Raw genomic sequence first — 22,743 nt, 5'->3', positions numbered from 1 at the left:
GCAGATAACTTTTTCCTCCATGATTTCCCTGGTGCGCTCCAGGGGAGGCTCAAGGGGCCAGCCGTCCTGCACAGAATATATTGTCTTTTTTCCTCTCTGACAAGCAATTAATTACGTTCCGAATGTTTCTGAAGGTGCCTTAAGATTGCCACGGTGCCTGGGCAACCATGCTAGCGGTCAGGATGGCGACAGCACGGCGCGTCCGTGGGCCTGGTCATTTCAGACATCACAGGTCGATGGAGACCGAGTCCCTGCTAAATGGCAAATGCCTGTCAAGCACAGCCAGGCAGGGCTGTTTGGATTAACCTTTTTCATCAGAAGAACACAAGGCTGTCTGCAGGATTACTAGGAGGAAATTGTATACCAGAGTTTCTCGGCCCCAGGGCACTTGCCACTGGCAGGACATTTTGGCTAATTCTCGACAGCCTGAGCATTCGTCCCTCAACAGGCTCAGCAGGACAGTGTTTGGAGACTGTTCCCCTCCAGTCCTCTCAAACAGCATTTGCCATGGATCTTCCAAGCAGGTATTTACTCAGCGATTGCCCATTTATCCCTGGTTCTTTTGCTATGTTCCTGATCGCCTCAGTCAAAACTGCTTTTCTTTTTTTTCTATTTTTTTCGTATTCCTGTGCAAGTCAGTTCATCTCCACACGAAACATTATGAAGCAACGTTAATAACTAGAAGCCTGTGAGCACTCCATGGCTGGATCCCACTCATCTGCAACAAACACCAGAGCAATATCCAAGCCTCTGTGTGTTAGACAGGAATGCAGAGAGAGGAGACTTGATTTGTCACTAAATGAGATATTCCCCATTACTTCTGATTATTCATACACCTAGGACAGAAATTTCTTTGGAAGAGCTATTTTTGTGTACAAACCTCTCTGCAATCATTTTAATATATCAGTCCTATTAAAAAAAAGGATACTTCCCCATTTGAGGTATATACTTTTTAGGCTTGATTTTTCTCAGCTTGTTTGAACTCAGTGCTCTTGAAATCAGTATCAGAGATGATTCAGATTTCTCATCTTTAGCATGCAAATATTTGAACAGGCCTTTGGTGAGTTGGTCTTAATGTTTTTCATCTCCTGTATAACATTTCTTGTAACAAAACCTTTCACTATGGTTACCTTCAGGGAGGAACTGAAATCACCTGGCGAGGACATATAAAGCCATTAAAACATGAACAGTGAAGTCAAGTGATGGATGTAACTTGATCAGAAAACATAAGATTAATAAAATATGCACGGAAAATTCAGTAATTTGCACTAATTAGAGATTTAAAGGAAGTGGAAAATAAATAGGTTCCCAAGAAGGGCTAAGAGGACAAATCAAAAAGAACAGGGCTATAGATTGCTGTAATTCTTATTTTCCTTGCACTGTCTGCCTGCTCCACTTCCTGCATGAGGAAGTTAGTTAGTTTTCACATCCACTGGACAGCAGCTGGTGGTTACAAGTTATATTGTTTTGTCATTCTCTAGTCACTACTCTCTTTTTTGATCAATTCATACCCATTCTACAATATCTGCAGCTATTTTTGTCACTGCTGAATTTGTCCGAGGGACTACTGCACCAGCCAGCTTATACAAATAAAGGCAAAAAAGAATCATATTATTCCCGCAAATGCAAAACATGTCACATTTTTAATGCACATTTTGTCATAGTCACCACCTAACACATTACTCAAACCTTGGTTTAAACCTGCAAACACAAACAGGGAAAAGACACATGCGTGCTACTTGCCAGCCTAAATCATGGGATCTCCGTGGAACGCCGAAGTGCCAGCCCAGCTCCTACAAGGGAGCATGGACCAAACCCGGAGTTGGTGATAAGAGTTCATTGTTACGTAAAGGTGTAAAGATTAAATAACATGTGTTTGACTTTATTCTTGCACATAATTGCAGATAATAAATACATGTTAAAAAACCCCATTAACATATATTGTACTAAACCCACATATTCTAGGCAAACAAACTCCTTCCCATGAGTACATACTTCCCCCATGTTACCAAAACGCGGACTCCACCTGGTACAGAATCTTGTACAAAATTATTAGGTTACCAGTACTTAGATGTGCTTTAACCTTTCTTCATGAGAGATGTAACAATGCAGATACTGCTCAACTGCATTTACTAGAATTTTTCCTGATAAAATAAACTTGTTATTTTGACAACACTCATCTTTTCTTTTTTCTTTTTATCTTTAATTTCTCCCCTATGAATCTGTTGTGTGATTCAGACAAGCATCTTTAAGGTATGTTTGTACAAGGGTAGAGGATGAATTCAGACCCTCCTTTTTGCAGCCACAAATGCCTTGCTGGCATCATGCCTCCATGGCGCAAGTGACCTTGCATTTTGTAAGCCCTTGCGAAAGGCACTCACAGGCCTTACATGTTGCTGAGCTCAATGCCACAGAGGCTTCCTAAGCGACTGCGTGTAAGGAGTCGGTAAAAATAAGCTGTGAAAGATACAGGAGAATGCCAGATTGCTCCATCCCAGAGCTGGGAGGTCAGACCATCTTCTGTTTCCACAGAGCGGTTACACAAAAGCCCTCAGCCTTCAGGCAGGATTCACTCCCTTGTTCAGATATTCAGGGTACCACCCAAAGCATTTGACACAAGAGCACACATAGTTTGGATAGCGTTTTTTTCTACATAGATGTTTAAACTATAGAAATTTGCACAAAGAAATTGAAATGTGTTATTAAAGTAGAAAATACATCTGTTTTAAAATACAGATTCAAAATATCAAACACACTTACTTACTATTTTTTCCTCAGTTATCATTAAACTAATGATAATCGCTCTCATTCCTATATTTAACCCAGAAAGTATGTCCTTAACAAACTGCAAGACTGTCTAATAAAATATGATATCAAATTTAGGACAAAAGCAATAGTGAACAGCAATTAAGACAGATAAGAATTCTAATCCAGTATCTCATAAAACTATTATGTAACCCCAGAGACATTGATCAGCACAATAAATTTGCACTAAGATAGAGATGACAAATACAAACATAAAAGAACTTAAGGACTCAGATAATAAACTATGAAAAGGAATTATTTTTATGAGCAACAAGAGGAGAATATGCCCCACAGGAACAGAAGCATTTGTTCTCAAATTCAGTGCTTTCTTCCGAGAGGATTTAGATAATCTTTGAATATTTAAGAGAAAGAAATCAACACACCCTGTCTATGCTACGTTTATAATGTATGACCAGTGTTAAACATTATTTTTGTCCATATGGAAAAAAAAAAGCAAACAGAAATGCTAGAGACATAGACACATGGTATTTCCTTTTTCACAGTAATATGCTTCCTCACGTTAAACAATAGGATACTCCAAGGCATCCTCTAAGCTATTCATGCATAAAATCAGAAAAGGTGTACCTGTAGATCAATAAACTTTTTCTTTCCAGGGAAAAAACTAACATCATTAGTTCAGGGAAATTCAGGTCTCACTTGAATCAAAGACCAAATACCAACTGACTTCAGTGACAGGAAGAACTGGCTTTCAGGATTAAAAGCCATCCAGCTACATTGTGTTTTAGAATCATCAGTAAGTTTTAGCCTGTAAGGATTGCTCAGTATCATTGTGCATTTAAGTTTTTGGTTTTTTTTCTCTACCTTATGTGTACCGATTACAGATGACCAGGTCCCGAATCCCTCAAGTCAAAGGAACACATAACATGCATCAACTGTTCTTAGCAGGGTAACCCCCAAATCAGTTATTTGGCAGGTAAGGAAGTAGAAAAATTAATTTTAATTGTTCTTTAGTACCTTGTTCAAAATCGACTGTACTGTCCCCAGCACTCAAGACTAAGGAGTTTAAGACAGAACTTTGTACTAATAGAAGAGGGAGTATCAGTGTGAAAGAACCCCAAAATAATGCAATTACTTGGAGCTTTGTGGGGGGGAGGGTGGTTGCAATGTCAGACAGTACCAGCTTAATTCCTTGTTAGGTCTATTGCATGACGTTTTCTTTTTTTAGCATGGTTAAACCTCTGTTTAAGGCAGGGCATGTGGGATTTGGCAACAGATCTTGCAGAAAGGCGTTGTTCTGCTCTGGGAAGTGGAGGGGGACTTGAAAGCAGTGGAAGAATACCAGGTCTTCTCTTCAGCAAAATAAAAAGCCACAGCATGTGAGTAATCCTATCTTCAGTCAGCGAAGTATGCATTCAAGTTGTTCTCTGAATAATGATGGGATTACTCACGCAGGTAAGGTTAAGCACATGCTTTTGCTGAACTAATATATCTGGACAGAAGCCATAGTATTCTATGCAGTTCTCTTCAGAGGTTTCCTCTGCAAATATTGTAACACCCACAGAACTGAAGGGAGCATAAGTCCCCTTTCTGCTTTCCATGCAATTATCACACAGAAACTCCCTGAACTTAAACTTACTGATTTCTGCTTGGCTTTGAAGCCTGTTAGTCCTCATATAGGATATGATTTTGTCGTAATACCAGGACCAAAATGCTACTTGACACTGTAGGACAGTGCAGTGAAGAAAAAAATCTTTTCTAAGGGGATATAAACCATTATTCTGGTTTCAGAAGTCATTGGAACTAATATGACTGTGCAGATATAATTGAAAAATATGACCATTTAACTGTACAGTATATAGAATATTTATCTACAGTAATAGGGATGTCTTATTTTGGGGTACGTGGTGAACAAAGGAAGACTTGTTTTGACGAGATTGTACCAGCTAGCATGAGAGTAGGTGCCTAAGATGAGAAGAACTCTGGTTTCAAACCAAGGATGAGAGGGTTCACACAGCCCAGGCAAGAGAGGGCTGTCTGAACCCCAACACACAGAAGCTTCATGTGCTGCCCCCCTCAAACCAAGGGTGGCCAAGAAAAGAGGATACAGATCCTCAGGCAAGGAAGAAACCCCCAGGTCTGGAGGTAGACTGAAGAAGGGGAGGTGGGACAGAAAGCCATAAAAATAGCAGCCAGAATGATGAATTCCTATCTATCAGTTTTCTGTGGTCCACAGTCATAAGGCACGATCACTGCACCAGCATGTAAGTGTTGATGCACACACGAGGTGTGACAATAGTGGGACATTTACAGACACTTCGACTGAAACTACTAGAGTAACTCATAACTCTTCTATTTATCAGTGTCCTCCAGCTACCATTGTACTTCTCTAGCTGATTTTGTGTGGTATAAGGAAAAAAATGAGCTACAGACAGCTGGTCTATGAGAAAAAGAGATGCCGTGTTTATTAATCATTCCTTAATAACTGAAGTCCACCTCTGTGCAGAGAGCCTAAATAAGATCCATATGCTGTTTATTCTTTTCCACTGAGGACTGAGAAGGCCTTGATGGAGGCATTTGGCAAAGCTGGTGCTGTAGCTCTTGGAAGTTATGAAGAATCTGATGCTAGATCTGAGCTGAAATAAGTGAGAAGGGGAGCACTGAAATAACAGTCTGGAATGAATACGAGTCTCAAAGGCATCACGCATTTTAGTTGTACCTAAACTAAAGACTTACTAAGACAGCAGTAGATCCGGTGAACAATTTTTTCTAAACCACTAATAAAAATACATTTGCCATTCAATAGAATGAATAATACACAAACTATTTGCACATTTTGCAAACTCAGTATTATTTTTCCAGTCGGAAGCTGTTCCACAGAATACTTCCCTTTGTTAGCAATGGCACCTTTTCTAGTAGAAAACTTAAAAAACAAGAATAAATTTGTTTAAGTTTAAAATTATTGATATGACTTGATGCAATGTTAAGGCTTCTCTCTTGAATTATAACTGTCCGAGTTTACTGTGTTTTTAAGTCTCAAGCCTGAGAGTGATGAGTGAAAGAGCAGACAGGGCACTTTGTGGTGGGTTTACAAATCTAACCGCAGAAAATGTGAAGCAAAGATTTGGCGGATTTTTTCCATATGTGTAATCAGGTAGGTTCCAACATTTAAAGTAATCATTCCAACTGGTCACAGCAGGTCAGATAATAGGTTTTCTAAAGTCTGGGTAAGTTTGACAAGGAATCTAGAAATCCTATATAATTTTCTCCAGTACCTCAGTCATGTGGAAAAGGTTTTATATACTTGCTCTATTGAAAAGGCAAGACTAGATACAAAGTAAAAGGCACAGATATTCTAGAACAGACACATTTCTTGAATAAAAAGATCTTATAAATCAGATAATGATTAAACTTGGGAACAGCCATTTTGCTGTTGCTTTATTTCTCAGTGCTGACTGTTTCTTGACCAAACATCTCTATCTTTTCTAATGCTGCACCACTCTGTGCTGGAGAAGTCTTTCCTGAACAGCTTTTCTTGTTTCTTCCCATTTCTGTAGCTTCCACCAAAGTATTAGTCAATGGTTTTCCCAGTGTTTCTGGAAGCATTATTGTTAATATTCCACTCAGGAGAGCCATGATTCCAACAAGCAGCTAGAAGAAATAAACAGTAGCAGTAAAGGTAGAAACGTCTTTCAACTTATGCACATCTTTGATCTTGCTTGAGAGTACATTTTAAATAAAGCACAAGGAACTGTAATGTAAAGCAAAGATCGTAGGTCTTCAATGTTGACTGTATAAAAGATCTGCCTTTTTTGTTGCATAAATGAAAGATTATGCAGCAGAATTAATGAAGAGCAAGTGAAGGGTTTTGTTCACAAGGGATCAATACAGTGCAAGCACTAATAATTCTGTTTGAGAAAACAATACATATATCTTCATTTGGTATTTCTACTATCAGGGATGTATTTAAGAACTGATTCTAGGATTGCATACATTTACTTTTATGTGCATGTTCATAGAGCTACAATTTCCCTGCCACCTGTAATCTCAATTTGCACTCCAGTTCCTGAACCTATTACCCCTGAACCTGCCTGTTCCTCCTGCACACAGTCAGATCAGAATTTCTCAGTATGGCTTGTTGGCCTGGAGCCACAAAAGTGCACATCCCTGCTTAGGAGAGCTCTTCAGCAGATAATGAGCTAGCTCTCAACAGGAATACTTTGCTAAAGTGAGTTTCAAAGAGCTGTTGGGAGTGCAGGCATCTACTGACATTTGCACTGGGATCACATCTGGGATTTGTCCACGGTGTACACAGTTCCGTAACAACACCTTACTTCAGCACGACTGATACAAGGATCAGGATCATGCGGGGCAGATACAGAAGCACACACATGCTCCAGGAGTATCTTTTCTTTCCATTTGTTTCTGTGTCTTGTTCAATGCAAACAATTCACACTTTCCTCCTTTGAAGTACAGAACAGCACTAAAACTCTGATATTCTTCCTACACCAGGTTATAAATAACCCAAATCTCTCTTGATATAAATGCTTCCACATGGTACATCATGCCCAGCCTCAGTGTTTTTTTAATTTTATGACTGTGCATTTTTGATACTGTATTATCCTTATCTTGCCCTATGCTGATTCTCAGGTCTGTCCTGTTTGTTTAATACTTTCTTTCCAAGTGTGAGAGTGAACATCTGGAATTACTATGCCTATGTCTCTCACACAGAGCTTGAGACAAGAACTGGCCAGCTACCAGTCTGCAGCTAAACCAGACTTTCTCTTTAAGTCAGAAAGGTGCTTTAAAATTAGAATTCTCCATTGTAACCTCGAACAGTGCTATTTTCATGCACATGCACCATGCTGCTTTTGCTTCCCCTCCTCTCCAAAAGAAGAGGACAGCTTGTCTCAAGCAGTTGTTTGAGAAGCAGAGTTGTGTACACGCCTCTTTTTGCACTTGCATTAAATATGGAAGCTGACAAAATAAAAAAATTAAGCAAAATACTGTTGAATATGACGAATTACAGTGACAATAAAATAGTCATGCTCTTACCATGAAAAATTAAAAAAAAAAAAATCCTAGCAGTAATAGGACTAGAGGAAATGGCACTGAGTGACAAACCGAGGGAAAGCCTTGTAGACATATCTATGTGGCAGAAGTGATATTTAAAAATGTATTTCAAAATATTAAAGTCTCACCTCTGAGAGTCAAAACTCTTCTCCACTATTAAAACTTGATTTTCTGTCATGGCAAGAGAGGATGAATTGACACATGCCAGCTATTCCACAGTAACCTCTCTTATGTACATCCTTTAGGCTGTCATAAGTTTATATTTGAGGATATTGAGGGCTGTAAAGGACACTGAAGCTTATGGACACCCATACATTTCAAGTTTATGAGAACAGGGTCACTACTGATGGCCAACAGAACAAGGTTAAAGCAACACTGTGTGCTTTGAGTATGTGTGTCTTCTCTGTTTCGGTTAGTCTTTTAGACACTTTGCATTCTTCTCATGTTTTCCTTCCTCATGAACCTACCTCTCATTCCCCTGCACACTCTCACTATTCTGTAAGCATACACACCACCATCTTTCCTGCCTTTTCATCTCAGCTCTCTTAACTCTGTTCCATCACGTGTTAGTTTTCTTTTTTTCAATGTGAAAGCTACTGCATGCCAGCTAATTCAGTGTGTTCCCATTTTCCCCCATCCCTACAAAGCATTTTCCAATATTTCCTATGAAAGATAGATAGAATATGAAACAATTAAGAAACAGTATATTAACAAAAGTACTTCTAAATGTCATCTACCTTTTCAGGGGCAGTAACCACACTTATCAATGAAGTTACTCACATTTAGTCAAAGCAAGTCTTTTGCAGTCTTATCTTGGCATACTTCTTCATGAGGCATCTGATACAATTTAGCCCTTTGCTTACTCCTAACAAACGTGCATATTTTGTATGTATATACTATTTTACATCTATAATTCAGCATCAGAAAATGTTCTTCTGATATAATCAATGAGTTAAATGCTTATGGATTAAAGCGTACTATTGTACCAAGTATTTAAGTACATTTAAGCTTCACTGAAGTTAATTTGACAGGAGTACCTGCTTAAATTAATTGCTTTTTCAGGGTCTTAATTTGAAATCTGACTTTCTGCTTAGTCAAACTCTCAGAGTATTCCCAACACTTCAGTACAGCCAGCAGCTTCTAAGAGCTACCATAAAAAACTTCAAAAAAAGATGTACTACCATTTTTCATATGTCCTCCTCCGTACCTGGAGCAACAATTTTAATTTCATAGTGGTCTAAGGCCAGGACTTAATATATTTAGTCTAGAACACAAGATAATTTGAATTAAATATCCCTACAAAATAAGACTTTTACTTCTGAGAACAAATTATTATTCTAGTCTGCTATTTATATTTGTATCCGCATCTGATGGCTCTAAAATGTGATCTTATTTACAAAATTCCTACTTCAACAAAAAAAGGTTGAACTTTGTCCTGAAAACCCACTAGTATTAGACACAGGATTTGCGTTCATTTAACTTTACTGACTTCAGTGGAGGGTTTTTTTAATTTATAATTCATGGTTTATCTGAGAGAAAAATGAATTCTGTTAAAGGGCTTCTGTAATATAATTCTTAACAGCTGAAAAACAGAAATAGGTTATACACGGAGCAGTTGCTTTACTGTAAGTTTTCTAGAAAGTTACCACACAAAAAACACACGTGGCAAGTTATTCAGGATTTATAAGGATTCAAATGAGATGCTTGCATTACTCACAGGTGGCATAACCGTACACGAGGCAGACTGTCAAACAAACAGCAGTAGTAACTGCTTGACAATGTGTGGTGTACACAGTAGATCAACACGATGTGTATCAGTTTACTTACAAATGTAATCCATTTCATTTCATTTCCATTCCAGAACACTTAAGTGACCTGAGACTTGGCATGCTATGCTCCAACTCAAGACAAGCCTATTTAACAAACTGACAAATGTTTTATAATAGGAGCTAATAATGAAAACATATTCACTGTGAACTACTACACAACTCTACAAATACTCTGGATACTTTTTGTATGCTGGGAGTTGTTCGTAGCTGAAATAATTCCTCTGTTTATACTGCCATTTGCACTGCTCTCCAGCGTGTTTGAGCATTCCCCATCTGTGGTTTAACTGCAGCACTTCTGCCCAGATAAAGCTTATCTCAACCAGTGAAGGCAAAACAAGGGACAAGACTGACAAGAGAAAAAGAATGTTCTCCCATGACCACTCTGTTGTGCAAACGTTTCTTCGTCTTTCTGGGATGAATCTTCATTTGTATGGGGCCGTTAGTAAGAAAGAGAACATTTTTTAGGAGCTTGAGGGAATAAATTAATTTGTGGTCTCCTTAATCCTCTTAATTTTCATCCAAAACAACTGAAAGTAATTAATTTAAATAACGAAACAAGATCCCAAGAATTCTCTGAAACCAGTCTCTATCATCTATAATTGAATATTTTATAGTTGCAAAATCAAAAGGACACAATGCCACTTTTTCAGGCAATTCCAATGTGGTAGACAAAATTAGAGTAAGAATCCAGGTTAAACACACATCCCATTACATTTTCACCTTCTGACATGTATAATCTACATATAACATTGGTGTGCTAGTCACAGTGAATTCTAAGGGGTTTTTGAAAGAACTCAAACTATTTTTAAATCATTAATAAACTCTTCTCTACTTAAAGCTTTAACATAAACTTTGTAATTCCTTCTGGTTTTATGTAAATGGGCATAAGTTATCCTTCAGGAGAAAAAAGGGATGGAATAGCTGCAGGATTTCTAAGCAGCAAATGCTTCATAACAGAAAAGTAATGAAGACGTGATTCATCTGGGAGCAGGAAATACATAAAATATTTTGTCCAAAATGGATCTGAAGCTACATAATGCAGACAAAATGCCCGAAGTCCACAAAGGAATGGTCACACCTCTGTTTTCCTGGGGCAATTGGTGGTAGAAGACAAAACCTAATGGTAGCATGACCTGGAGTTACCTACAAGTAGGATGTGCTTAATGAATCCAAGGTTCTGTTGCTTGTCAAAGTCACCATGAACCTCATCAATATACCATTTGCTTCCCTTTTTCCATCTCATGAATTGTTTTGTTCAGTTCTTGTAAATGAAAAACACAAAAAGGGAGCTTTGGGACAGCTGTGAAGACCAAGTATAGTAAGCATAAGACATGCTTGATCTTTTGGAAGGCTATTCCAAAGACATAATGTCCCAGGGAAGCCATGGAAAAGATTAAGGAGTAACATAAGAAAAAACAGCCACCCATGGTGAATTCCAAGAATGGAAGAACTACGCCTTTGGAAAAGAGTAAGAATGAATCAGGAGCATGGTCAAGAACTGCTAGGCCTGCAGAGTAAAGAAGTATGGACTAAGACACTTCCTAAATGTTACATGGTAGATGAAGCATATTTTTAAGGAAAATATTTTTATCAATTTTATACTAGGATTCAGTGCATAAGTATTTTTGTCTTCCATCATAAAAACATTTCAGAAGATTTCAGTGACTCAAAGTCTCCCTTTTGCTTTAGCTGGCATATTTTTAGCAACATGAAGTTGCTAATCTTTGAGACTTAAAATTTAGAACGAGAATGGTTCACTGAATTTCCTTTTCAAAATAAAAGTTCAGCTTTTAGTTCCTGAGAAAACAAGTGACACATACACCTTTTCAAAACCAGAAACATTCACTATTGAAATAAATACTTACAAGTGGCATGAAAATCCAAATACTTCTCAGATATACACAGAAAGGAGCAACCACACTTCCTACACGGCACATCATGCTTCCACTTCCAACAGCAAGTGATCTACACATAAAACAAAGACTTTGATAAGAATTCTGGCAGATAAAGGAAACAATTAGAAATGCACAGACACTTAAAACATCAGTAGGATATGTGTCTTTAAGCAATTATACTAGGAAGCTATTGCTACACCAATGTAAATTTATATTGTAGTGAAATTCAGCTGCTTCTATAATTAAGATTAAAAATATAATCATCATTCAGCATAGACCACAGGATGAACAACCAGGACTTTTAAGAAAGTATTGAGTAGTATTCTAGTTCCCCAATGAAACCAATCAATGCACATGGAATGAAAAATAAATAATAATTTATGGTACAGCCAATCACTAAACAACTGAAGCAGCTGAGGAACTCATCTCATCCCAGGTCTTTCAGACCACGACCACTGGCGCCAAGAGCTGCTGGATCTGGCGCAGGAGCATAACAAGGGAAAGGAAGTAACAGCGAAGTAATGAAAAATATGTAACTGGCGAAAGTTCTTACCTTACAATTGTTGGGTACAGTTCTGCTGTGTAGAGATATATGAGGCCAAATGCCACACCTATTGAAAATTTTCCAGCCATATTTGCTAAGATAATTAATATATTGAAATCCTAATGAAAGACAGCACAAATAAATAAATCACCAGAAAATAACACTGTTCCAAACTTCATTTAAACCCTTCAAAAGTTGTGACCCTTCTTTAAACAATAAGCAGTACTTATTGCTTGCTTTTTTTAAATTGGTCTCAATAAGTGACTAGGGTCCATATCTCTTTTTACCAGCCCTGGTTCACTGAAGCCCTGGGAACATTCTACATAAGACTCCAGCAATGATAATGAAACCTGTGCTGAAAATACAGAAATCTAGCTTAGACTGGCAGCTGCAATTTAAAAACAGCCTTTAATCAACTATATGATTTAGAAAGAGCAGCTGCATCTACAGACTTAAGAGCCTTTAAAATCAATTTCTACTATGGGAACACTTTCAACAATACGTGACTAACCTGAGGTATGAACATAATTAAAACACAGATCAGTGCACTTAAAATAAGGAATGGAATGAGTGTGTTTCTCCTTCCCAGTCTGTCCATCCCAATGCAAGCAATGATATAGCAAGGCAACTCCACAGCACCTGTCAGGATGAAATTATTTCGGTTTAAGTCATGATTACACATACTCATGTTGTAACTCTAACTTCCTCTTTATGAGGATTAATTTAATCTAGGGGGTAATGAATACAGATAACCAGTGTGTTGGGCTAGTTCATTTGGTAACAGAAATGGCAACAGAAGGCAGAAAACATGGCCTAAAATATGGTAGTGGGGGATGGAGAAGGACAAGGGAAACGGGTTTCACAGTGCAGAGCAGCTGCAGTTCTCTTTGGCATGGAAAATTACAGAAAACAGCAACTTCATGGTCCTGCTTTTATGACACTGGCACTTCTGACTGAAAGCTCTCCATTTGCTGCTCTTTTGCTTCAGGTATTTTCACATCAACAGCCTAAGCATGCCCACAAGAAATATTGCTAGTGTCGCACCGACACACCTCTCGGGTTTTGCCAGCTTCCACCTGGACACAGAACTGAAGCCACAGGCACCTGCCTCAGCTTCAGCCCAAAATCACCCCAACGTAAAAGGCAAGCAAGGTCTCTCCAGGTCCGGTTTTCTGAGTCAGCTCCACAAATACAGAGAGTGTGGTTCCAGCTTTCTCTCTTCTGCATTAAAAAGAGGGCAGCTGCTTACAATATCCCACTTTTACTCAGATCGTCTCTTCCTAATGACTCTTTCCAGAGGAAAACTTCTCCAGCTCTAAAGGAACTGGCATGTGGCTAGGACTGTTCACAAACCCTGTGTAAACGTGATTTGCCCCTAGACAAATTATATTGAGCCTAAGCCAGTTCAGATATGTTTTAAACAAACTTGCTCATGAAGAATGCTACTATGTCCAATGTAAAAATCAAGGAAGAACGTAAGACACAGCTCTGAACAAGTATGCTGCATACCTTTACTAAGCACGTATAGTAGTATGTCGATACACCTATAATATCGGGAAAAAATCTTTTGGGCTTGTGTTGGTGAAAGCAGGTTGCAATTATTCAGTGTTTGTTAGTCTGCTAAAATATTTTTGGAAGATGTGGATATGGTGATTTACGCACTGTACTCCACCGTAACAGTCTGGTTATCTGTGCAATACTAGCATCCACTCTTCAACACGTCAAGTCTACCAATACGCTGTAATACGTGACAACACAAACTGAATTCATGAGAGCCCCAGCCCTTCTGTGTGCTTATGTACATGAACAGTCATATTCACTTTACTGAGAGCACTCAGTCGCATAAAGCAAAGTGCATGATTTAATTCTTTGCTGGCTCAGAGCTGCATGTCTGATCTAGAGCCTTCTGAAGTCAATGGAATGTTTCCACTGATCTTAACAAACTTTGGATCAGGCCTTGAATGCACTGAGCTGCCTTTATAAACAACTTAGATACCAGAGGAAGATTACAGTCAGACTGACAAAATAAAAGACTACTACAACTAAATTAAAAATATACTTTTGAGAAAACTAAAATTACTCTTGCTTCTGAGAATTATGAATCTATTTTCTACACAGACAGACTCAATATATCATGACTGTAAGTGATGAAAGAAAGAATTTTTTTCTCTTGTTTTCCTAGTTGGTGCCTTTAACAGAGCCGTGTGAATTTTGTGTTGCTGGTCTGCTTCTATTGGTGTTTGTGTGGATCTGCTACATGCTTGCAGGGCAAAGAGGAGACAAGCAAAATATGGTTTTACAATCACAAAGACAGACAGAGAAGAGTTTTGTACAACAAATTTTAAATTCTCTTTTTGTTTCAGAAACAGTGAAATTTTGAGAGAATGATACTCCTCCTGTGTTAGTCAACTTTATGAAGAGTTAGCAAGAAACCTTTTGAACAAGGTTCATAATTGAATGAGCAAAGTTAGAAAATTGGCTGTCAAATCTATCGACATTTCTAAATGTTATGTTCCAGTTCTGTCATAAACAGAATAATGTACAAAAATATTTACCTATGAGAAAGAGATTTAAATATTCATTGCCTCCTAGACTGACGGAACTGAGGGAGAAGACGTAATACCCCAAACTCCCAGTGAACCAGATCAGCCAGACTGTGATGGTCCTTCTTGCAATGTGCCAGTTACAAAACAGGTCTAAGATGTTGTGCTTCTTTGTTGAGGACGTGTCATTGTCACCCATTCTGCCACTAACTAGATCATCTTCTTGGACTGAGCACAGTTCAGAAACTTTGCAGGGAGTGCTTACTTTATTCCATCTTGCCATTATATTAATTACTTTTTGTGCATCTTCGTATCTTTCCTCTGACAGGAGCCAAAAAGGTGTTTCTGGGAGCATCCAGCAGCACAAGACAAAGGGAAGAGTCGCTAGGGAGAGACATATCTGATAGACCCACCAGGTCCGAACCAAAAATCCCACGAGTGCCACAACCATAATTCCCATAGCAAAAAAAGCATGGACATGCATAGAAGCCCAGGTTCGTCCTTTAATGCCAACAAATTCAGTAACATAAACAAAAGCCACAACCAGATAGCCACTTGAAACCTGGGGGGGTGGGAGAGAGAGAGAAAAAAAAAAAGAGTGAGGTTTGTATCTACTCTCCGTGTGCAACAGCAGTAAAAACAAACAGCTAACAGTGTTCCACATTTGTGTACGCTTAATTGCCACCGCACTGGCATGTCCCACACTGACAAAAAAGGCAACCCTGAAAACAAATCAGCAGGAGAAGAAGTTCACTCAAACCTTCAGACTGCCTGGACACTGTATTTAAAAAGGTGAAGTGATTTTGGATGCTTCTCTGTAGTGGGGGAGAGTCAGCAAGAGACCTTTGAAAAAGAGCCTAATTTGCTGATGTCACTAAGCCTTTCACCTCCAAATATCAGGTCCCTTAATGACATCGCAAACTGGACGCTCGGGAAAATGAGGTCCCTTGAAGTAATTGCCACTTCTGAAAATCTTGACCTTGGCTTTTAAGTAGACTATTAATAATCTGTATGTCAGGGAACTGCAAATTTACTGAGAATTACCTTCCACACCGTTATAAATCATCTCATTAAATCAAATTTTTTACAATGTTGGAAGAGAATCTCATATGTATAGTTTATAGGGTCTCATACATTATCTAGTGAATGCAATTACTGGCATGTTCTGCATTATAGTATTTCTTCATTGAATATATATATATTACTGAATATATATTTATTTCAATTTCTCTAGCAACAGTCAAACTCTTGGTATCTCAAAACATTTCGAAACACAGCTAGGAAATCTAGACTAGAAAATATTCCAGTATATTGTTTTGATTAATCAATTTTCTGGTTAAAAATACTCCATTTAATAATCTCTGATTCTGAACCAACTGAACCTGACAGGAAAGCTGCGCTGATCTCAGTGGCATGGGGCTAGAGCTTTAGACCTCCATCTTGCAAATCAGTCCCAGTGGGCAGTTAAAACCTACAGCATTGGTCTTGTCAGAGCTTTTTGCTTTTCTAGACTACCAGAGCCCCTAGCATCAACAGCTAAGGGAGTCAGAAGAGGGACTTCTGTCGATCTCACTGTTCAAGGCTGAAATGCCCATACAGTTTTTCCTGCTAGGAAGTCTTTCTGAGCTCTAATCAAGCAAACGGAGCTCCAGGTGCAAGGTCCTGTCTTGACTAATGCACTGTCAGCAGGAATAAAATAAATTATGTGATTATTTCAAATTTCTAACCTACTTTAAATAAGTTACATAATTTTTCTTGTGATAGCATTCTAATTTCTTTATTCATTATACAGTGAAAGACTACAAATATTATACTTTTGGATGTAAAACAGTAATTAAAAATTGGTTACTATGTATAAATATAGAATATAGATCAGATATTGGCTATATATCATGCATACATACATACACATACATATAACAGTATGTGTATAGATACGCATAAACACATATACTGGAATACCCTTAATATAGTATAAACATCTAGGTGTTAAACATGGCTACCTATGTATTTAGTACTCCAGATGTAGCTTAAAAGACCAAAGAGATGCATGGAAGAGAAAATGTGCATCTCTCCTCCATCACTCAAAATGGTAGAGATAAAAATCATACTTATTCCAGATTTGTTATTTTAAGGAAAATATACTCCATTTTTAACATTAAGGAGAAATGCAATGGCAGCTGCAATGCAGAATCCACAGTTTGCTGCTCACACTTGGTATTTAATTACCAGTCCAGCAGAGGTTGGGATGGAGGAAGTACCAAACACTGCTTCATACAGACGCTTTCTATTAATTCAAAGAGGAAAAGTGCTGTGGTCCAAGAACATTCAGACTCTCCCTGCTCTGCTGAAATAAGTGCAACAGAGGGGGCTTTAGAATAATGAAGTAGGGGAGGAAATAATAACAAAAAGGAGATTTTCCTGAGAAGGGGTAGGAAATGACATATAGAAAGAGCCAGGGTGAACATCCTTTCTTACCATAGCAAGGAGAAAGCGCACAGTCACAAAACTGTAGTAGTCAAATGTGAAGGCCACTGAGATGCCAAATACAAACTGACCAGCACTTGTGAACCATATAACACGCCGTCTTCCCAGTCTGCAAATCACAGCAGTAATAAAATTATGAATAACCACAAACATTCTATTAAAATACGCCTGCAACTCCAGAGAGCCTATCTGGAAATGAGTCTGAAAATACTGTACGTAATATTTACACTCACCACAGAAACTCTGATTTAGTTACCTGTATGAATTTTTCAGTAATTCCAACTTCCAAGAAAAAGGAAGCTCCTATGGACAGAACTTCCATTCCACAATTCTTGGCTGGAAGCAATGTGCAGCGGTGGGCATTACATATGCTCACCTCCAGTTTCAAGTTTAACTTCTACGTAACTAATCTGCAAATGTACAGTAGGTAAGACTCGCTTTTTGAGATATTCTATATGAAGTAACGTCTAGTTAATAATTTCTAACAAAAGTTAGCTGTGATAACATGTGCCCTCTCTTGCCAAAGCAACAACCAATTTGGATACTAATGAAAGGTTTCTGTAACATATCTTTGTACAGTTATTGCAAGTTGAATTCTCTAATAAATGACAATTACATAGTTCCCCTGAATTTTCTGATTGCCTCACAGCACACATGCATGCATATACAAGTACAGAAATCCAGGAAGCTAGTATACTAACAGCAAAAAAAATCATGTCAAATACTAGCTTCTCATCAACAAGACAGTAATTTCCAGTGTAAAAGAAAGGCATTTAGTACAAAGCAATTTCTATTTGTTTATCTTCTTCCCATATCTCAGGGAGAAAATATACCAAGTAGAGCCAGTTGTCCCTAAACAAGTGAGCACATGCTATCAATAAGAAGCTCATCTGAGGAGAAAATCTAGAAATCTGTAGTAGACATACAAGACTCTATTGAGGATTCATTATAGTCTGTCTGGAAATGTTCTGTAATACAAAATGCGTGGAATGATTTTTCTTCCCTGATAACATTCTCTTGGACTCTTATTATCTACTCTACTGCAAACAGCTTTTCAGGGATGTGGATATTATGTTTAGACAGAGAGTTTGAGGACTTTCAGGGATGTGGGCTCATTTTTTGGTTTTTCTCCATGAGGATTTGGTACTACATTAAAACAATTCCTATTTTTCTCCAACCTTGACCTGGAGTCATGCACATTTGGTCTCTGATCCTGCCAGAAGAGATCCCAGCGAGTCCCAGCTGTCGAAGCTTTTCTGTTGAGAAATCTGTTAATTGGGAATGGGAGGAACCCACAAACTTATTTCCCACCAGCCAGGATGTGTCAGAAAATAATAACTTTCAGCTGTAAAATCTACAGTGGTAAATCTGCAACTCAGAATGTGCGTATTACCTTAACTGGCTGTCCATGGCTTGAATTAATGGAAATGAGAACAATATGATCATAACTTTATAAATCATGTCTGACTATTAATTAATAAAGCTATGAATGATTTAAAGGGATGCAGAACAAATGTTGGCATTATATTCTGGCTTTGTATTAAATACATTTTTACAAAGCCTTGGATCAGGAGGCAGGATTGATTCCACTAAAAGCCAAATTAAAAAAATACCATCTTTACTTTTGCATTCCCATGTTGTAACTGTCACACCGTAGCGTTGTGCTAATGAAGGAAAATCAGAAAACAACATGCCTGGTCTCCTTTTGCTGCATATACTGTCAGCTGTGGGATAAAATGTCACCCTCCCCCTAACAGAGCTGTTAGTCAACACGCTCCTTTATAGAAAGAGATAAAGAACACTAAACCAGCCTTCAAAGCAAAACACAGGTATATAAACCGCCTGAGACAAACCCAAGTACAACGTAGCTTAGGTGTTTGACTCTCATGGATAGAGGGGCACGGCTGGGTGTTCTTCTGAGGTAGGAATACATGTGTTTGTGTTGAGAGAGAAACCCAAGAGAAACAGGAGGATACAGATGTACATTCTGGATCCCACTATTGCTTCTGAGTCCAGCTCTGACACTGGATCTCAGTGCACGATCTGAGATAACATCCAGGGAGGAAGTGTCAGAGGGCAGCGGGCTGAAGGACAGCCTTAGCACCGTGAGCAAGGGACTGCTCAGGTCAAGTCCCTCCATGGTCTGACTCTCCTCGTGCTCAAACAGAACTTTGTACGTGGTGGTAAATGAGTGAAACTACAGCACAGCTCACTGACAACCATTTTTCCTCCTATCTGGACCAACCTTCAATAGACTGAAGTTTAAACTAACCACTCAGGGCAAAACTACAATTGGACAGCAAGGAAAAAGTGTATGGGTGTTTATTTTAAGAATGTGGGACCTGATCAAACCCTCAAAGCCTTTGCATCAGCCCCACAGAGCTGTATTCATGACAGAGGTTAGGAAATTTGTGATTTTAAAATACATGAGTTTTAACCTTCCAGTAGCCCTTCAGCTCCTTATCTTATCCAGAAATAAAAATCTATGTTTACTTGAGGAATCTCTCCTCATGGAAAATGAGGTGAAAATCTACTCCCAGGTTTTACTGTTGCTATTACTACTAACTATTCCTATTCCTGTTTAAAAAAAAAAAAAATCTAAGGGCAAATACTAGCTGCACAGGGCAATTTGAGGGATCAAGGCCTAGAACAATGGATGATATAAAGTAGGAAAAAAATTCTAAAAGCAAATGATTTGCGAATACATTTTAAAATTAGTACTTGCTATCGGAAAAAGAAATTGAGTTAAACACATCTGTGAATAAAGCACTATCCAAACCTCCTGAATTGTGAATACTTAATTACGAATGAAACCAACAAAACAGGTAGATACGCATGGAGTTACTGCAGTCTGAAACTACAATTTTCAGACAATCACACTTTACCTGTCAGCAATGTCACCAAAAATCACTGCTCCAATCAAGACTCCAAGCATGAATGTAGGCTGGATTAATTTTGCAAGCCATTCTCGGTCACAGACCAGATCCCACTGCGTAACAACAGTGCTCTTCCACTTTGTATCATCATAGAGAAATCCATCAGAACAAGGAAATACGGACTTGTTGCCTTTGTAGTCATATGCCAGATCCAAACTAACTTCTCGTTTGGACCTGCTGCATCGGTTAAGTTCCCAAATTTCTCCATTTTCCAGCTGGACTACAACGTAACTTTCTGTTGATGTCCACAGTGTCCAGATGTCCTCTATACTTGATTCAGAGGAGTTGTAGAAAAGAACACTACTTACATTTCCAGGGATCCCACATACAAAGTTAGGAGTAACAGCCATGAACACAGACGCTAAGTAATGGATACCACATGACATAGCTTGAAAGACAGATGCAAAATAAATACATGCTTGAAATCTGCAAAGGGAAAGAAAAAAAAATTAGTGAAGAAAAGCCCTCTATGTGTGGAAAAAAAATCAACATAATTATTTTGCTAGGATCAGTAAATGGAGACATCATTGAAGTGTCTAATGTTTTGTTATATGGTGCTGCTTCAATATTAGCTAAGCTCTGCAAGAGACAAAGATGAGAAAAGATCCACAGCAGAAGTAATCTATTGTCAGGAAATAAATGCTGCTCTTAGTCATGCGTTTATCTGTACACAGAGAAGACCATTTAAAAAGAAACAATTCTGAACTTAAGCACTTAGTTTGAAGCAACTGTCCACCCTCCAATTCTGTGTAGTACATCCCCTCAAAATAAGGCCTTAGATTACTGGAAGGGTTAGAAAAAACAAAATGTCGCAACCTCAGGTTCTGAGGGATAGAGATACGTGCATCAAATAAACCAAACCTAACACGTTACACCCTTCATTTCACCTAATTGTACCTATATAACTGTTTTCCATCTATCTCCATTTCTCTTTATGGCCTCCAAAAGGCAAAGAGAGAATACATGTAGACACATGTAGAGGAAGATAGAATCTGAACAGTGTGAAATGTTTTGTACGAAAACATAGCTGTAAACTGGGTGGGGTTTTGGCTTCAACAGGATGTGCAGTTATCCATTAAAGATTGTATCATAAAGCAAACATGCTGAAAGAATGTTTTATGCATAGTTTGAATTTCGGCATTTTAACAGCTTTCAAACATGCTTGCAATGCAAGTAAATCTTAGTACAGAAATTGCACATGTATTCTGAATTTCTAAAGACTTGCAATGAACTCTAGTATCACTGACTGCAAATTCTAGACAGTTTCTGATAATCTAAGCATAAAGAGTCTTTTCCTCAATTAAATGTTAAAATTATGCACATAATTAGTACAACATATGTTCAGAAAAAACAACATAGCTTTGGTTTCTTCTCCACTTTTTATTTCCTACAGGACAATCAATTGCCCTAATTTGAAGAAGCATTCAATGAGCTTCTATACATACATCCTTACCGCAGTATGCGCTGGGCCTTGGTAGTATGAAACAAAAAGCAGCTTTTTTTTAAATGATCAGAGGCTACCTCTGCTCAAGTTATAGGAAATGATGCCTTGAAATGTCTTGTGGGAAAAGTCAGAGCAATTCCAATCCCTGTAACAAATGTGACCTCTAGATCACTCCTGTCCGCAATGTATTAAATCTAGCCTTGAATTCCCATAATAAAGGTTGTAACAGTACCTAACCTAGGACTTTTAAATCATCTATCATCACAATTTCTAATGAATTTCTAAACTATCCATAACCAAAGTATTTAAATAGAATTTGCTGAATACATTGACTTAATGTCCAATTAACCTTTCCAATTAAACAGTTCTCTTGTATAGCCTAACTCCACTCACTATCCTCATTCTCCTCTGCCTTTTATCTTGTGATTCTTACTTCTTTCCTTCTACCAGGCCTATCGTGCCTTTCCAATGGCATTGTTGCTGTTCAGATGGAGCGCTTTTTATCCCCCTTTCTCTTGACAACAGTTGTATTGACTTTTCCACAGCAGTCTGAGCAGAGGGCTGAACTGCTAAACCCACCGTGGCAGCTCAAAAGCTGGCTCCACTTCCCTCTTGAAGACTCAGCAAGGCAATCCTCACACAGGTGCTGTGCTGCTCTTTCCCAACAAACCTTGTGAGAGATATGGTCAGCAGAAACTGGACAGGCTGGATGGATGGGCCCAGGCCAATTGTATGAGGTTCAACAAGGCCAAGTGCCGGGTCCTGCACTTCGGCCACAACAACCCCATGCAACACTACAGACTTGGGGACGAGTGGCTGGAAAGCTGCCCTGCAGAAAAGGACCTGGGGGTGTTGTTTGACAGCCGGCTGAAGATGAGCCAGCAGTGTGCCCAGGTGGCCAAGAAGGCCAACAGCATCCTGGCCTGTATCAGAAATAGTGTGGCCAGCAGGAGTAGGGAGGTGATTGTGCCCCTGTACTCGGCTCTGGTGATGCCGCACCTCGACTGCTGTGTTCAGTTTTGGGCCCCTCACTACAAGAAGGACATGGAGGTGCTGGAGCGTGTCCAGAGAAGGGCGACGAAGCTGGTGAGGGGTCTGGAACACAAGTCTGATGAGGAGCAGCTGAGGGAACTGGGGTTGTTCAGTCTGGAGAAGAGGAGGCTGAGGGGAGACCTCATCGCTCTCTACAATTACCTGAAAGGGGGTTGCAGAGAGGTGGGTGTTGGTCT

At 38.8% G+C, this 22,743-nt stretch overlaps 1 protein-coding gene across 1 annotated transcript; it reads right to left on the bottom strand.

The window, feature by feature from the left end:
• Nucleotides 1-6,201: 6,201 nt before the first annotated feature.
• Nucleotides 6,202-20,492, bottom strand: SLC22A16 (solute carrier family 22 member 16). Its single transcript, XM_009818595.2, has 7 exons — nucleotides 20,020-20,492; nucleotides 17,126-17,243; nucleotides 14,660-15,209; nucleotides 12,616-12,743; nucleotides 12,114-12,223; nucleotides 11,531-11,630; nucleotides 6,202-6,414 (listed from the first exon to the last, which is right to left on the bottom strand). Exons 1-7 carry the CDS (start codon nucleotides 20,454-20,456, stop codon nucleotides 6,202-6,204), a joined length of 1,656 nt encoding a protein of 551 aa, XP_009816897.2. The 5' UTR covers nucleotides 20,457-20,492.
• Between the last annotated feature and the right edge of the window lie 2,251 nt (nucleotides 20,493-22,743).

The sequence above is a fragment of the Gavia stellata genome, chromosome 2 (assembly GCF_030936135.1).
Source record: "Gavia stellata isolate bGavSte3 chromosome 2, bGavSte3.hap2, whole genome shotgun sequence".
In the NCBI taxonomy this organism is placed as follows: Eukaryota; Metazoa; Chordata; class Aves; order Gaviiformes; family Gaviidae; genus Gavia; species Gavia stellata.
Note: the sequence above shows the minus strand (reverse complement) of the source record. Positions and strands in the feature narration are given on the sequence as shown.

What these genes read in the sequence shown, in the direction of transcription:
- SLC22A16 (XM_009818595.2), bottom strand. Translation starts at nt 20,456, where the DNA reads ATGTCATGTGGTATCCATTACTTAGCGTCTGTGTTCATGGCTGTTACT. An exon ending in TTTAAATCTCTTTCTCATAG is followed by an intron (nt 12,744 to 14,659) that starts GTAAATATTTTT and finishes TCATCCTGACAG; the next exon opens with GTGCTGTGGAGTTGCCTTGC. An exon ending in CTGTACCCAACAATTGTAAG is followed by an intron (nt 11,631 to 12,113) that starts GTAAGAACTTTC and finishes TTTTATGTGTAG; the next exon opens with ATCACTTGCTGTTGGAAGTG.